This window comes from Vitis vinifera, chromosome 7 (genome assembly GCF_030704535.1).
Source record: "Vitis vinifera cultivar Pinot Noir 40024 chromosome 7, ASM3070453v1".
Lineage (NCBI taxonomy): Eukaryota > Viridiplantae > Streptophyta > Magnoliopsida > Vitales > Vitaceae > Vitis > Vitis vinifera.
The window spans coordinates 5,158,439-5,175,658 of record NC_081811.1 but is presented as its reverse complement, the minus strand read 5'-3'; the positions used below and the strand labels follow the sequence as shown (position 1 = coordinate 5,175,658).

The following is a 17,220-nucleotide window of genomic DNA, read 5'->3' as shown; positions in this document are numbered from 1 at the left end:
CTAAAAGAGGAAATAAAAGAATTCAAATTTCATTCAAAGCCCTAAAAATTAGAAATTGAAACTTTTTTTTCAAAATATCCTGAAAGGTTTGATTGATTCAGTTTAGAGGAATCACTTATTGCATAGAAATGGATGATGAATGAGTTTCTAACTTTATAAAGAAGATAAACATCGAGCTTAAAGAATAAAATAAGAGGATAAAACAATAAATTTAAGTTATTTTATATTATCAAATGGGTTTATTGAATCAAAATACCACCTACTTTTAGGGGGTGTTTGGTACATCGGAATAGAGAATGAAAATAATATTTTGTTTCCTTTCCTATTTCTTAGTGGAATGGAATGAATTTGATGATTCCATTTCTAGCATTTGGATGAACTTAGGAATGCAAGATTTGAATGATTATTTGTTTCCATTCCAATGTTTGATAATAATAGGAATGGAAATAAAAAAGAAATAAATTTACAATAATATCCTTACATATAATTTAAAATATTTTTTTATTTTTACTTTTATTTTAAAAAAATAAAATTTGAGAGGTTTTTTGTTATTAAATAATAAGACTAAAAAATATATATATACTCAATAAATAAAAAATTAACCATAAAAAATCGTATAACCCTGATGCACAAATATTCAATTATTATTTTTATTAAAAATTTGAATAATTTGTCATGCTTAAGTAGTTATAAAATTATATTTTTCAAAAAAAAATTATTTATTATAATATTTAAATTCTCAAAGCTAGCAAATGTTTTTCCTATTTTCAATAGAGGAAATAAAAGAATTCAAATTTATTCTAATTTTCAACAAGTATCATATCCGATAAAATCCATAACCTTAAAAAATTTTAAATATTCATTTTTTTTATCAAAATTTTAAATAATTTGTCATGCAAAAAAAACTATAGAATTATATTTTACTAAGAAAAAAAAAGAGAAAAAAAATATAAGAACATATAAATTGTCAAAGCTACCAAATACTTATTTCTTATTTGCAAAAAAGGAAATAAAAAAACACAAACTTCAAAATGACGAATCCTAGATCCAACAATCAAAATGAACATCCAAAACCCTATAAATTAGAAATTGATTTTTTTTTTTTTTAAATATCGTGGAAGGTTTAATTGATTCAATTTGGAAGAATCACTTGTTGCAGAGAATTAGATGATGAGTGGGTCTCTAGCTTTGCAAAGAAGATAAGAAGTGGATGATGAATGGATCTCTACCTTTGCAAAGAAGATAAACATCAGGTTTGAAGAACAAGATAAGATGGTAAAATAACAATTTAGGTTATTTTATATTATCAAATAGGTTTAATGAATCAGAATACCACCTACTTTTAATGAATGCAAATCCGACTCATAAGTTGAATTTGATTTCTGCCGGAATAATTTTTTATTTCATTTCCGCCTTCTTAACATTTATCCAAATATAGGAATAAGGGAGAAAAGGAATGAGATGTCTATTCCCACTCCCTATTCCCGTGTACCAAACACCCCCTTAATGAATTCAAATCTAACTTATAAGTTGGATTTGATTTCTACTTGAATAATTTTTTATTCTATTTCTGCCTTAACATTTATCCAAACATAGGAATAAAGGAAAATGAATGAAATGTCTATTCTCACTCCCTATTCCCGTGTATCAAACACCCCTAAACATAAAAATTATTTTTAAAATATATTTAAAAATATTTTATATTTCCTAACAAATTTTTATTTTACAAAATATCAAAAAACTGTTTTAAAAAAATTGTTTTTAAAAACAATTCCCAAACACACCTTAAATGTCTAAAACAATACCCAGCGCCAAACAAAAAGGCCATTTTTACTCAAAATTGGATCTAAATCTACCAAAGCTCGTCAGAATTCCTGGAAGAGGAACGAGGAACTTTCATACAAACTAAAAGTGCTTGTCTGTGTTCTCTTTAAAAGAGTGCAGAGAGAACAAACTCAAATATGAATATTTGGTGCCATAGTGTATGTATAACACCATGCACTATAATGTTCCTCACAGATAAAAACCTTTGAAGGCATGAAAAATAAGAGATTGCACTTAATTTCAGCTAAGTAACCGCAGACTCTATCGCCCCATTAATGTAGCAGGGCATTCTACTCAGCTGCTTGGGATGCTCATCTGCATCCCATGATTTATTACAGACGGGGCAAAAAATCAATGAAACGGAAAAAATTATATTAATTATCATGAAACTGAGGCGCTTGACAAGATTTCTCCACCTTCTTCACCAAATTGATATTGCTCATATACTTGAAGTAACAGTTCCCTGCATGGTACCACGGCACCAAGCTTGATGCAAGCCAAGAAAGCGCCTGAAAGCTTCCTATGAAGGCTATACACCTCATCAGGGGGTGGTCTCAATCTATGCCTCAACATTGTTGCCCCAAGATTTGTGATGCTTTGAGTAATATTGCTGGACCGGAAGTCATAGCCACCAGGCTTGGAGAATGGAAATCCCACAACAAAGCCAGCCTGAACATGAACATCTATCATTATTTCTGATTCCATTCCTGAAAGGAACCCAAGTCTCTGTGACATCTCAATTACTGCATCTCTGTCTCCATTTGCGCATGCATAAACCTGCTCAAAAGTAGCTCGTTACATGAAATTGAAGGACATGGTAGCTTTAAAAACCCAAACAGGCTGCAATGAAAACTATTTTCTAAAGGAAAACTCAAGTTTTTATCAGTTGTTTTCCTCATCATCCACGTAATGGCAATTTATGGGCAGCTCAAACTTGTTTTAGTAGAAATGTGTTCTATAGTGTCATCAGATATTGTGGTAATCTAGATATCACATGAAAATTAATTAGTAGGAAAAGATCGTTTGGAAGCTTGAAATACATGTTTTGAACAATCCAAGCTTTATAAAGGTAGGAGCTTTACAATGCCTTGGGAGTTCTCAACTCCTTGGTGCCTTGGACAAATGAGACCTTACCCAAAGAAGGTTCCAAAACACTACTGAGTTCTTTTGGAGACTCTCCAAAACCTTTCACCCAACTCCTATGTAGAAGTTTCCTCAAAACTTGGGAGTATTGTAGATGGGGTGTCTCCTTGTAATTCCATGGCATTCTAAAGCACTCCCTACAATTACAACTACTTTGGAGAATTCCATAATTGAAAACCTCTAGAATAGTCTGACTATCTATAGAAAGCTCCAATAAGGATTTTGAGCAGTCTTATTTTCTTGACAACCATTGACAGTGTTTAGAACATTCAACCCATCTATAAATCCTTGTGGTGGGGTTATTGGTACAGCACATAACATATTTGCTAAAATATGTCCTTTTTTCTGAGAAAGATTTTCATTGTAAAAAACGGAGCCCATACTCCAACAATCTAAGAGGAATTGTTTCCTGATCAGCAGTATAATCCAACTCTGTACCAAAGGCAAAATCTAAAACCTTTTGAGATTCAAATTTGATGATTTGGTTTTAAGCCCCATAAAATTCCAAAAAGGAAAAAAAAAATTCAACCTAAAATCAAAATCTGCAACCTTCATTTGGATGTATGCCACAGAAATAATAGAAAATGATAGTTGACAAAGTGCCAAAAAGAAACTAAAATATGAAGCAAAAAGAAGTTACCATTCTTAAATAGTCATCAACAAATCTTTTAGGGTAATCTCGAGCAGCTCCAAAGTCTATGAGATTTATTGTTCTTGTGGCATCATCATATAAGAAGTTACTCCAATTAGGATCTGTCTACATTAGTCAAGCACAAAATGATCAAGACACAATAAGATAAGAAAATTAGGAGAAATGTCATACAGCTGCAATAGGCTATGATTTGAATAGAGAGAAACAACCTGATAGTACAGTGGAAATCATGACCAAATCAGGTCAGGTATCTTTAACAAGAGGTCCTCATTCTTAACATTTTAGGAAACTGCGATAATGAAACACAGTTGCATGCAAATTGGATGAGACCATTATATCAGACTATACTTGATTTTTTATTTTTTAGTTTTTTGGTTAGCAAATAAGAAAATATATTAAAAGTGACTAAGAGGAGATGCACCAAAGTACACATGATGTATACAATAGTCACCTAGGCTAAACAAGGAAAGGGTAAACAAAAACAGAATCCCTCTCCTTAATAGAGGCTTAATCAATCTACAAATTCTATCATAGACATTGAATGGTCCTCTACGTACACTCTAAAACCCAATCCAAAGAAACTGGACATAAAATACAATTTGATTGCTTGGTCCAACTGCTCGACACCATTATACACCCACCTATTTCTTTCATTCCATAAGAGTCCAAAACAAACACCAGGGAGCAACCCTCCAAGCTTTTTTCTGCACAAATGGCCCATGCCAATTCAGTAGATTCCTTCTAACTAAATAGTGCATCACCCATCAAACCATACTTGATGGGTAAATATATGTTGACTAGTAGTAGCAAAATTTGATACCTGCAACGTACTCAATATGAAAAGGTTTACATTTGTCATTTCTTTTATTGATATGAGCAGGTTCACATTAAGCAGATTGCTATTATTTCCATTATCTCTTTCTCTTCATAGGCATTTATATTGTTACCTTTTTTTCACTACATGATCCTTCAAAATATAAATATAACATCTCTTTAACTACCATCACTTAGGAAAAAGAGGGATTCATTTACATATGGAATATCTGGTCTTCTAATTGGAAGGAGTCACTTTATTAGGTGAAGTTTTCATATCAGTAACTGTGTCAAAAGTTTCATGTTTATAGTTGAGTGACTCCAGGACCTACTAAAGTGGACTCAAGATAAAAGGTATTGCAGGAAAAGCAAAGATAGGAACCCAAAGGCAAAGGATGAGAAAAAAAAGTTCTATAGGAGTGAACTTTTGCCTTTTTTTTAAGAAACTAACATGAGAAAAAAGGAAAACCTGCCTGCATGAAACGAAAGACAAATAGCTCCGTCAAAGTTAGCTCCAGCAACTTTTTCCCAACATAATTACGAGTTCCCTGATTTAGTAAAGCCACCTTGTCAATAGGAATTCCTATGGCAAGAAAAAATTAATCCCATGTTAAAAATGAATACTGAGATTCCAACTCGATTGATAAAGTAAGCAGCAACACTATAGGTTTATCTGCACCATTCAGATGCACCATGGGGTTGGTGACAAAATATTTGCACTACATACAATCTCTATATTATTCATGCTTTTGAGTCTAATACAAAAGCAAGAACATCAATCGCCCCCAATGCAAGTTTCAAATGCTAAATGCAAGTTTCAAAGGCTGGATGCAACTACTTGAGGCAAAGTTGTTTCAGCTTTTATGATCAGATTATACAAACAATATATTTATGCAGAAGCGTATATCAAATATATAGAATAATCACCAGAAACAAGTTCTGTTGTTAAAACTCTTTTGCTTGAAATATCATCTATAACCATTGGAACATAAAACCCTTTGGACTTGGATAGAAGATCACAAAACCGTTTTTGATTTGTAGCTTCCAGCTCATAGTCACATTCACGAGATAATTCCTCCTTTGCCACCTGTCAAGAAGTTCAGAAGGAACATTAACATGCATTTCTAGCAGCATCATACACATTAGTCTTTTCAAGCTCTAGTCAGTACATCAGCAAATCATGCACTAAGATCCATACAAATACTCATATATACATACATTTATAAACGATCAAGCATCGTAGTTTGATAGTTCATAAGAAAGAGACTGAAGAGGATAGTGGCCCTAGGTTAGAGCAGGATGGTTGAGTTGGACAAGTGCCTCCAAGGTGCTGTATGTTCAGACCCGTCAAATTAAAGGGAAAAGTGTTACGGTTGAATCCATGGCCAGCCATGCTATAATATAATGCAGTTTGAGATCGGTGACTAGCATGAGAAGAAAGGCTAGAAAGAAAGATGCATTTTAAAATAGTTAAGGTAGTACCAATTGAAAATGGATGGGCAATACCATATTGAATGAATCCAACAATATGAAGCATATGGTTTAAAGTTCGGGTATTGCAACAACAGTGCAAGAAGTAGAAGTACAAGTAAAGCTCCAAAGGGCCAAGTTGGGATCTGCCTGAAAGCGAATGGGGCTACACTTTGGTTGAGCAAAACAGAGTATTTCACTGAAATATTAGTCAAGTATGTGGTAATTATGCTAAAACAAGCACTAGAAAGTTTCCTCATGGCCAACCCAAAGCGTCTATTGATTATGTTAATTGAACTTGGGCCACAAACCTGAGCATGATGTCATACAAGCCTAAAGGCATAAATTTGGCACCCCAACTCAGAATTAATGGGCTTTTCTCAAGCCAACACAGCCAAATGCTCCTTTATAAAAAAATCCTACAAGAATGTGCCCCTTTGTTGTGAGAAGAGTGACAGCAACCTACAATTTAATGGGCAGTGTGGCCCTAGATAGAGCAAAATGGCCACAAGGGATTCTTATAGCCAATCCAATTAGAATGAGACATAGTTGAGTGTCGAATATTAGGAAGCTTGCAAAGAACACATAACAAGAGAAGTAGGATTCTGAACCTTATAAGAAAAATGCCAACTCCAAAGACTCGGACCATATCATCATTACCTTCATAGCTTTGTCAAGATAAAGTCCTTCTGGAATTAGGTTTGTATAATCCAAAAGCAGTTTGACATTTTCAATATCACTTTCAATGCTATCTGCAACACCTGGGTACTGAATTTTCATCGCAACCTCCAAACCATCTTTTGTTACAGCTTTGTGCACCTGAACATTGTGTTAGAACTGTGAGGCTAGATAAGCAATAACAAGCTAAATGACAAAAGAGTACATTGCATCTGGATGAGAAACGGTACTTATAACAACCCCATTTGGAGATAAGATAAAATGGAGTGAAGCAGGGCTAGTCTAAATGAAATGTATGTAAAAACCACCTTTGAGATATGATATGTAGCTAACATGTAAGGCACAAAAGCATTCTTGACTCCCATGAAAGGTTAAAGTACTCAAGAGTGCAGCACATGGGATAGAAAAAGGTAAGTATCTAGCAGATGGTAATCACCTGGCCTATACTGGCAGCAGCCAGTGGTTCGTAATCAAAACTGGTTAACTTTGACTTCCATTCAGGACCCAATTCAGCATCCAAAACTTGACTGAGCTGTTTCTTTGGCATCACATCAGCTCCTTGACGGACTACATCCAATGCAGCCAAAATCTATATGGAGAATTAAAAAGATGTCACAAATATGTTTAACTGATTTCAACTCAGGGCATTTAATTGTAGGGGAAATTTAACTTCATAATAGGAAGAAAGTTAAATAGGAGAAATCAAATGTTGTTTAAGAGATATTATGCCAATTCTAGACCACACAATGCAGTGCCAGTGCCAAGACCAGATATGGGAGGATTAGATCAGGGGGGAAACCTTGAAGAAAATAGCACTTACATACACTGACCTGAGAGTTTTAAGCTTAGGCAACAGCATCATTACTGCTAATATGCATGAAAGCAGAATGGATTCATGCTGGTGAAGTCATCTAGTTGGGAAATGAATGAAGTCACCTAGTTGGGAAATGCAACAAAATGATGATGGTGGTGGTAGATGATTTCTTGCACCCCTCTTTAAAAGGGTCAAATAGTAAAGTATATGATAAGTTGATGCTATATGTAGTTTGAAAAAAATAAAAATATACATACAATCCTCCCTAAGTGGTAATCTTCCAAGAAGACTTTTATGCATTTTACTTCAGTTATTGCCCTCTGCCTCTACTTTAAAGTGTTTCAATTCATTAAAAAAAAAAATGAAGGTTTAAAGCATAGTAAGTGTGAAGTATATACAAGTCAATACAGCTTGAAACAACTGCCTATCAAGGGAACAGTATCATAGGGAAAATTTGAAGAAAAAAAATGTCTTTCAGAGCTACTCCTGGAATTTAAATATGGCCAAGCCTGCATTATCATAATCCCTCAATTCCATTTGTTTGACATCACTCAAGGAAGACAGTGAGTCCCCTTTCCTATGATCTTTCCTCAAACCTAAGACCAATCATAACCCTAGCAAAGGAATAAAAACCAAAGAGTTCTCAAGCTGCATTTTTTTTTTTTTTTTTGATAAGTAAAAGAGAAGAAATTGTATTAAAAAGAGGCGCTAAAATAGCAACTAAAAAATATACAGCATAGGAACACCCCCCTCCCCACCTGGGAAAAAAAAAGCCAAGAGGAGCGGAGGGGCCAAAAAAACCACCCTCAACGAGAACCTACCCAATCAATGAAACCTACTAAAGACGGAGGACCATCTTTTATGAACAATTTTGTCTCCGACCAAAGAAAATAAATAAAAGAACTCTTAAGTCTTTGAATGGATAGCACATCATCTTCAAAAACAATTTTGTTCCTTGCCTTCCAAATCATCCAAAAAATACATGAAGGACCTGCTCTCCAAACTTCCTCTCTTTTTTCCCACAAAAGACCCGTTCCAACCCAAGAGTGTCATTTTAACAGAGGTTGGCAGCACCCACTGCACCCTGAAGAGAGTGAAAAGCAACGCCCAGAGAGTCCTTGTCTTGGCACAGTGAAGGAGGATATGATCTATTAATTCCTCATGCATTTGGCACAGGTAGCATCTATTTACTAAAGACCATCCTCTTTTCTGAAGTTAGTCCAAAGTAAGGGCCTTCCCCCAAGTTACTTCCCACCCAAAAAAACTCACTTTGGGCTGCACACAAGATTTCCAAATGACATTTGATGGGAAAGAGGTTGAAGGTCCAGATTCTAGGGCTTTGTAGAGAGACTTAACATAGAACTTCCCACATTTTGTCTCTATACAAAGCACCCTATCCTCCACATCCCGCTGAACACTCTTTCAATTAAGACCCAATAAAAAACAGTGCACCTCACCCATCTCCCAATCATTGAAGGGTCTAGAGAAATGCGGGCTCCAACTCCCCCCTCCCTCAAAGAAACTCCACACATCCTTTACCTAGGCGTCCTTAGATGTAGCTAAAGCAAACAAAGTGGGAATAGCAACACAAAAAGGTGAATCTCCACACCATCTATCCTTCCAAAATCTCACCCCTTGACCATTGCCGACCATAAAGGAGAGTCTACTGCTTACAACATGCCATTCTCTCATAATTGCTTTCCACAACCCCACGTCATATCCACCCCTCATTTCCTTTGAGCACCAACCCCCTTGCTCCTCCCCATGCTTTCCCCTAATCACTTGATTCCATAAGGTCTCTCTCTCATTTGCAAACCTCCAACTTCATTTGCACAAAAGCGTCTTATTAAGAGAAGAAAGACACTTCACCCCCAAACCCCCTTTTCTTTTGTCTAAGCAAACAAGCACCCATCTTACAAGATAAAGTTTCTGTTCAAGAGCCCCGCCACCCCACAAAAAATCTCTTTGAATTTACTCCAACTTCAATCTAACCGTTCTAGGCAAAGTAAGCACAAACATGAAGTAAATGGGCAAACTAGCCAAAGTACTCCAAATCAAAGTGAGTCTCCCTCCTTTGGAGATATATTGTCTCTTCTACATTGTCAATCTCTTTCGAAACCTCTCCTCCACTCCATCCTAGGCAGCCACAGACTTAAAAGGAGCTCCCAAAGGTAAACCCAAGTAAGAGGAGGGGAGACCCCTGACCTTACAACCAAGTTCTGTAGCCAAAGCCTCCATATTTTCCACACATCCCACTAGAATTAAATCGCTTTTATCCAAATTAATTCTCAGCCCTGAAATGGCCTCAAACCACATTAGAGTCCAACTTAAATACTTCATCTGATCCTGAAAAGTCCCACAGAAAACCAAAGTGTCAATGGAGTGGGACATATGAGCCCCTTCACCACCTCTACCCCTCCCCTTACAGGCTGACAGAAAACCCGCACTTACAGCTCTCCTTAGAAGGCACCTAAGTGTCTCCATAGCAATCACAAACAGGTACGGTGAGAGTGGGTCCCCCTACCTTAAACCTCTAGAACTTTGGAAGAATCCTAAGGAAGTCCCATTAACCAAAACGGAAAAACTAGCTGTAAAGAGTTCCCAAGCTGCATTGCAATGCAGGAAGTGATGGTTCGTCGATTTCTGCCCTTAAACATACATCTATGTAGGAAATTCTGCTACCACAAACTGATCCCCTATGATTTATCGTTACTGGCCCATATATACAAAGACAAAATGATGGCCACTCTCCAATGAGCACATGTAATCCACATTAACAGAAGTTTAAACTTTTCATAACTCTGCTTCAACTCAAATCTCAGAGGCTATGGAATTATTTCTCAGAAATTATGTGCAAATGAACATTCCCCAATGAATGAAAATTCTAATGCATATAATAAGGAAATAAAATACCGGAGCAGGTACAAGAGTCTCGTCCTGTATGCTCAACATCTGCCCTAACTTAAGAGCCGCTCCACGCATTCTACACAGACCAAGAGCCAAACGTTCTGCATTTTTCTCGGATAAGAACGGGGAAACAGCAGATTGCTTATCTTGAGAATTAGGCGTCCCAAAGACGATCCTCTTCGCAGATTCCTGAATCGTTCCCCATGCAATACCAACCCCTAATCCAGCAAACCTTCATATGCAGGATTAAAAAAAAAAGAAAAATTAGGGCTTCGGCCATAGAAATGTCTCCACGAAATGAAGAACAAACATGAAATACAAACCCGAGGGCCCGGGAAAAAGGCGTTGAAGGAACTCTCCTCTCCCTCGGCTTCCGCCTCTTCACAACCACATCTACATTCCCACCCGAATCCTCAGACTCCGAAGCACTGGCACTCTGCTGAGCATTGGAATCTTGAACTCTCTCCGGAACAGAGACTTGTTCCAGTTCGATTGCATTCTCAGAAACCTGTTGCGTCGTGATAGCAACATCGGACTCGTCGGAGGCGTAGGAGGTGGCGGGTATAGAAAACTCTCGAACCTTCCCTTTTGTAAGGCCGGAAGCATCTGTTGCTGTGACAACGGCTTTCTTCACCGCCGATGAAATTAGGGTTTCCAAATCTCCAGCTCTGGCGTTGTCCAGAACTTCCGAACGTTTCACAGCCTCCTTGGCGATCAGCGACAAGCCATTCACCAGCCTCGTCCACGTACCCATTCTGGCGCCACTCCACCCCAACAAATCCAACTTCTCCTGGATTCAACCCCATTTTCTTTCTTTATTTATATTTATATTTTTTTCTCAATTGATCTCTCTTTATGTAGTAAATTTTCACTTCCTAGGTTTTTTCAACAAAAAAATATTATCTTGTGACACTCCAAATATAAGATTGTAGTTATAAGGTACACGTGTCAAAGTTATTTTTGATACGGTTAAAAAGAAAAATATCAATAAATAAGAACATATCGATATTAATAATTTATTATTTAATTTAATTTAATTTATAAAATATTTGAACTTAATTTTTTTAATTTTAGTATTTTTTTAATAAATTTATACTTAAAAAACATTCAAAATTAAAAAAATAAATATAAAAAATTTAAAAGTGAAATTATAGTAATTTTTTAAAATAAAATTAATAAGATAATGATAATACATCTAATATTAAAATTATAATTTATTTAATTCAAATACATTCATTAATGTAAAATAAACGATGATGCAGATATGAATTTTTAATATTTATATTTTTTATATTTAATTATCATATAAATAATATTAACAAAAATACTTGTGTAGACCCCCCGGGCAGTTTTTTATCATTATTATTATTATTATTATTTTTTTCCTACCTTTTTTTCCCGAGCCGCTCGATGGGAGAGCTGTTTTTGGGGGCAAAAGGGGGGACTGAAGTGGGCTGCTCTCGGGCGGCAGATGGGACGGGATACGGACATGGCTTGCTGAGGAAGACACAAAACAGGGGAAGAAAAGAGGAGCGGAAAGAGGGGAGATATCGGCAGAGGGGGGGCTTTTCTTCAGGCGGGTTCCAGAGGAGATTGGGACGAGAGAGAGGAAGGTGATGCGGTGGAGTATTCAGGTAAGGTCCTCTTTTAATCCATGAAAGTTATTTTGGTGACTTGCTGTGGGTATTCAAGACCCCAAAGAAAAAAATGCTTGCTCTGTTTTTTTTCGCTTCCTGCAATTTTGTTGATATCTCCCCTACAAGAGATCGGATCTTCACTTGGGTTTGATGTTTGATCATGGTACTGAGAACTTCCAGTTCCTCTCCACCCTTGCATGGCTGGACATGGCTGCGTTAGACCCATACCATACCCATTCCTCATCTACCCAAGCCTTAATCCAACACCTTGCTTCATACCCATGCTCCAATATTCGTCAAGCTCATCCCCCCATGCTGGCATGGCCGTGCATGGTCACATGAAGTTGCCGTCACTCCATCCCAACCCCGCGACATCCATGCAAACACCCATCTCCATGTCAATCCCACCCCTCACCACCTTCTTTTTTTCTCTATGCCCGCGTATCTACGACCACTCACGCCTCTATGAGCGCAAGTCCTCTTCAGTGGCTGGGAGCGGGCAGCAGCCAAGCGAGCCTTTCATTCCCCACAGACCTCGCCGGAGCCGCCTTTGGAGTTCGACGCTGCTACTCCGGTTCGGGGTGTCTCTCTAGGCTGTCGACGACAGCCTGCTTGCTGTCCTCTTCGACGGCTCCCGCGGCGTGGACGTCCATCTGCTGGTGCCGTGGCTTCGAAAGCCATGCATCTCCACCGTCTCGGCGCCACCATCCCTGCTCCTATCCTCAACGTCGCTGCAGGTGGAGACTTTGCCTGGGGGAGTTGCCCAGATGGATGGGGTTGCCTTGGGCTGTGAAGGAGCTCGTGTTGGTGACGGGCTTGGTGCTGCCCATGATGGCTAGTGGGCTTGAGGACTTAGGAGTTTTTGTTAGTGGCTTTGGGCTTGTGATGAAGCCCAAGCCCAAGCAGGGAGATGAAGAAAATAATGAGGAAAAGAAGACCTCACTGATTTATTGGCCCATTCTAAAATTGGCCCATTGGCTTGCTCCCACTTTATACGAATCACTTTCTTTAAAGCACTAATTTCCTAATAAACTTTCTAACTTCCAATTTCAAAGCCCAATTTATAAAAATTCAGCCTTCAAATAATACTTCAAAATTCCGATCTTTAAAATTCAATTCCAATTTCCGAAAATTCTCATACTCACTTTAATCTATTTAATTATTATTATTTTATGTATTTATTCTAAAATTCCATTTTAAACAATTCTTTAAAATTTCCGAATTTCAAATTTAATTTCTAATTCCAAAATTCCAATATTCACATTAATCTATTTAATTATTATTATTTTGATAATTTATTCTAAAATTCCATTTTAAACAATTCATTAAAATTTCTGATTCCTCCTAGTCCCAAAAATTCCCATATTCCCATTAATTTATTTAATCATTAGTATTTTATTTATTTATTTCAAAAATCCATTTTAAATCAAAATTCTTTAAAACTTCTGATTTCCGAATTAAATTCCCAAACCCGAAAATTCCTATATTCCCATTAATTTATTTAATCATTAGTATTTTATTTATTTATTTCAAAACTCCATTTTAAATCAAATTCTCTAAACCCTCTGATTTTTGAATTAAATTCCTAATCCCAAAAATTCTCATATTCCCATTAATTTAGTTAATCATTAGTAGTTTATTTATTTATTTCAAAACTCCATTTTAAATCAAATTCTTCAAAACTTCTGATTTCCGAATTAAATTCCTAATCCCGAAAATTCTCATATTCTCATTAATTTATTTAATCATTAGTATTTTATCTCCATTTTAAATCAATTCTTTAAAACTTCAGATTTACAAATTAAATTCCTAATCCTGAAAATTCTCATATTCACATTAATTTAATCACTAATAGTTTGTTTATTTATCTTAAAATTCTATTTTAAACAATTCTTTAAAATTTCTGACTTCTCTAATTTTCAATTTAAAAAATTCCAGCATTCCCATTCATTTATTCAATCATTATTTTCGTCCTTATTATTATTATTCCATTTATTTATTTCAAAATTCCATTTTTGAACATTTTTTTGAATCCCAATTTCCGAACTTAATTTCCGATTTCTAAAATTCTAATTTCTTTCAAGTTTGACATCCTAAAATTCCAACTCTTAAATTTAATTCCCAATACTCCAATTTTCAAATAAATTTCAAAAATCCAATTTTCTTTCTAACATTTGTAATTCTCTTCGGGTTTCAAATAATCTTCGGTTTCTCTTGATTTTATATAAGCATAAATGTTATTTTCATAATTCCAGAATAATGGAATTCGTGAGGCTAATTCGTGCAAAATAAAATGGGCTTTGGTGGGGGCCCCACGTATGAGATTTCATGATTGATTGATTGATTTATTTATTTGTCATGCATGATTGATTTACTCTGTTCTTGATATACATATAATCATTCTGTGTTTATTCACTAACCCCATTCCATGATAGCGCGTTGTTGTTTGCTGCCTAGGTACGCATTCATTCATTCTAATCATTCACTATACATATTCTGATTCTCATATACACATGATTGATGTGAGTATCCATTGACTTTCTTATTGACTGCCACATCAGCTTCATTGTATTAGTAGAGACCCGACTTTAGGGGCTTAGAGGGGTGCTACGGTCTTTACCGTACCTTTCCGATGAGTAACCTGACCCCCGAACCCGATCCGGTTTTTCACAGACCACCTTTTCCAAAACAAGGAGTCACACTTAAAGTTTTTCTTTCTTATTTTGTTTACCCTTTTAAAAATAAAATAAAAATAAGTGACGACTCCAAGTCATTTTCTTAATCAGTAAAAATCATTTTTCAAATTAAAATCGAGTTCGCCATCGAGTGGAAAACGCATTGAGCCGAAATGCGGGGTCCACAACTTGTCAAGAAAATTATAATGGTGGGTTTTATATATTTATTAATTAATTAATTAAATTTTAAAATAACATAATTAGAATTTATTTATTTATTTTCAATAATGAACTTTAACATATATTATGCATATATATTAACAAATAAGAAGATGACCTAATGTTAAATAAGCTTGAACCCAAGCCTAGGTTGATATTTGGGCGAAATTCCAAAAAAAAATATGTCATCGATATTTCCAAATAGCAACATTTCAGTATGTTATATAGATTCAAGTAAAAAGCATAAATTTTTTAAATTATCTATGAATATACTCACAATTTTAGGGTCTATAGTTGGAAAAAAATATGTTCAAAGAAAAAGGAGAAAGATGGGTTTAGAGAATGATAATAGAAAGGATGTTTCGGGTAACTTTTCAAATTATCGAATGAATGTATTAATAAATTTTTAATTTTTAGGTGGATATGTAGAAAAATATAATTTCCTTTTTTAAAACTTTTAGGCTATATTTGGTTTTGAAAAATATTAGGGAAAGAAAAAAAATATTAAGAAAAATGATTTTTCATATTTAGTTTTATTATAAAAATAAAATAAATTAAAATTAAAATTAATTTGAAATTTATATATTTTTAAATTATTTAATCATGTTATAACAAGAAATAAAATAAGTAAAATAAATTTGAAGAAACTTATAAAAATATTTATTAAATTTAAACTTTTTTTTTATTCATTTTTTTTTCTTTTACTTTTCCACTCTATTTTCTTCATTTTTCATTTTCCTTCTAATTTTTCATAACCGTCAAGTCTTTAAAAAAAAGTTAGTTTTTAACATTTAAGTTTAGGATGTTTGGTTTTTGTCTTATCATTTTTTATAAAATAATTGTGTGTTCATAAAAAAGGAAAGGACTACTATTTCTCTTTTTAGTTATAACATTTCAATCTCTCACAAAAAATGTAATAATTTTTTAAAATTAATAATTAAAATTTTAAAATTTGAAAACGCTTCTAATTTTTTTAGCACTTAAAATTTTTTATTTTTCAAGTGTTAAAGAGAGTAAAAACGTTCTTTGAAATCAATGTCAAACGCTTCTTAATCATTATTTTTCCTCATAACTTATCCATTTCAAATCTTATTATACAACAAAATCAAAATAAACCATTTGGATTAATTTTTTAAATTATAACTTGAAAACTTAATTCCCACTCATCTATTTCAATTAATTTTAAAAAATAAAAAGTTAGAATTTGATACTTTTTCCTAAATTAAAAATAAAAAAATGAACAAATTAACATTAACAATTATACATACATTTCAATGACAAATCCACAAATCTAACAATACATCACATAAAAAAGTGAGTAACCAATGAAATTCCATTTAAAAAATTTCTAATATTTTTTAGTAACAAAGCATAATTAGAAATCCTAATTACTATTTTTTTTTATTAATTTTTAACTAATTATACATTTGTACACATAAATTTTGTAAAAGTCCAGCAAAAATAGGCAAATCAATAGAAAAAAGATGTGAAACAAAAATTTATATTAAAGTAATTAATTATGAGTACAATCTCGAAATTAATATTCTTTACATTCCCGCTGTTAATATTCTTTACAAAATAATTTTGTGTTCATAAAAGAAGTATCTTATAAGTTTGAAAGCAAGCCTAATTTTCTATGTTTTAAGGGTTTTCAACCTAGGGAATAAATTATTCCATAGATTGACTTAACCACTCAAAGAAAGAAATTATTTTATTAATTGTTAAACAACTAAGTCCATTTTCAAAGTTGGTGGCTTATTATTTGACTTAAAAGTTTAAGACTTTTATTCTTGACTAAACCACTTTTTCAAAAAAAAAAAAAGTAGGTGGGTTCTTGGTTTAAAATTTTAATATCATGTTAAAACTAATTTAAAAAGTTTAACCATGCTTGGTTCTAAGGAAAATACTAAAAAAAAAGGATTTTATTATTTTTACTTATATTAAAAATATGAAAAAATATATAATTAAAAAATAGTTTAAAATTTATACATTTTAAAATTATTTAATATTTATGTAGAAAAATTAAATAAAAGAAACAAGTTTAAAATGGTATATAAAATTAATTTATTAATTTTAAGCCTTTGTTTTTACTTTTCTTTCTCTCTTTTTTTTTTCTATTTTTTTTTCATGTGTTTTCTTTTAAATTTTCTAAAACCAAATGCAATCTAAGGTATTTATTTGTTTTTTTTTGTTTTTTTGTTAAAAGTATTTTACTTTCAGATTTTAAATTATTTATTTATTTATTTGTTAACTTAGTATTTATTTTAAAAAAAAATTTATTGAATAGAAAATGATAAAATATTTTACTTTTTCTAAATGTTAAAAATAATTTATTGAGATTTTTTTAATACTTAATAAAAATATAATATCAACTTAATACTTAATATT

General features: G+C 33.6%; 1 protein-coding gene across 1 annotated transcript; it reads right to left on the bottom strand.

Annotated features, from left to right (window-relative positions):
* Positions 1–1,871: 1,871 nt before the first annotated feature.
* LOC100267562 (protein ABC transporter 1, mitochondrial) lies at positions 1,872–11,108 on the bottom strand. The gene is made up of 8 exons (XM_059737943.1): positions 10,625–11,108; positions 10,308–10,533; positions 7,017–7,169; positions 6,563–6,721; positions 5,360–5,519; positions 4,902–5,015; positions 3,608–3,720; positions 1,872–2,601 (listed from the first exon to the last, which is right to left on the bottom strand). The coding sequence occupies exons 1-8, from the start codon at positions 11,053–11,055 to the stop codon at positions 2,206–2,208; spliced, it is 1,752 nt and encodes a 583-aa protein (XP_059593926.1). The 5' UTR covers positions 11,056–11,108; the 3' UTR covers positions 1,872–2,205.
* Between the last annotated feature and the right edge of the window lie 6,112 nt (positions 11,109–17,220).

What these genes read in the sequence shown, in the direction of transcription:
- LOC100267562 (XM_059737943.1), bottom strand. Translation starts at nt 11,055, where the DNA reads ATGGGTACGTGGACGAGGCTGGTGAATGGCTTGTCGCTGATCGCCAAG. An exon ending in CTGCTGCCAGTATAGGCCAG is followed by an intron (nt 6,722 to 7,016) that starts GTGATTACCATC and finishes CACAATGTTCAG; the next exon opens with GTGCACAAAGCTGTAACAAA. An exon ending in CTTTCGTTTCATGCAGGCAG is followed by an intron (nt 3,721 to 4,901) that starts GTTTTCCTTTTT and finishes TAATGTAGACAG; the next exon opens with ATCCTAATTGGAGTAACTTC.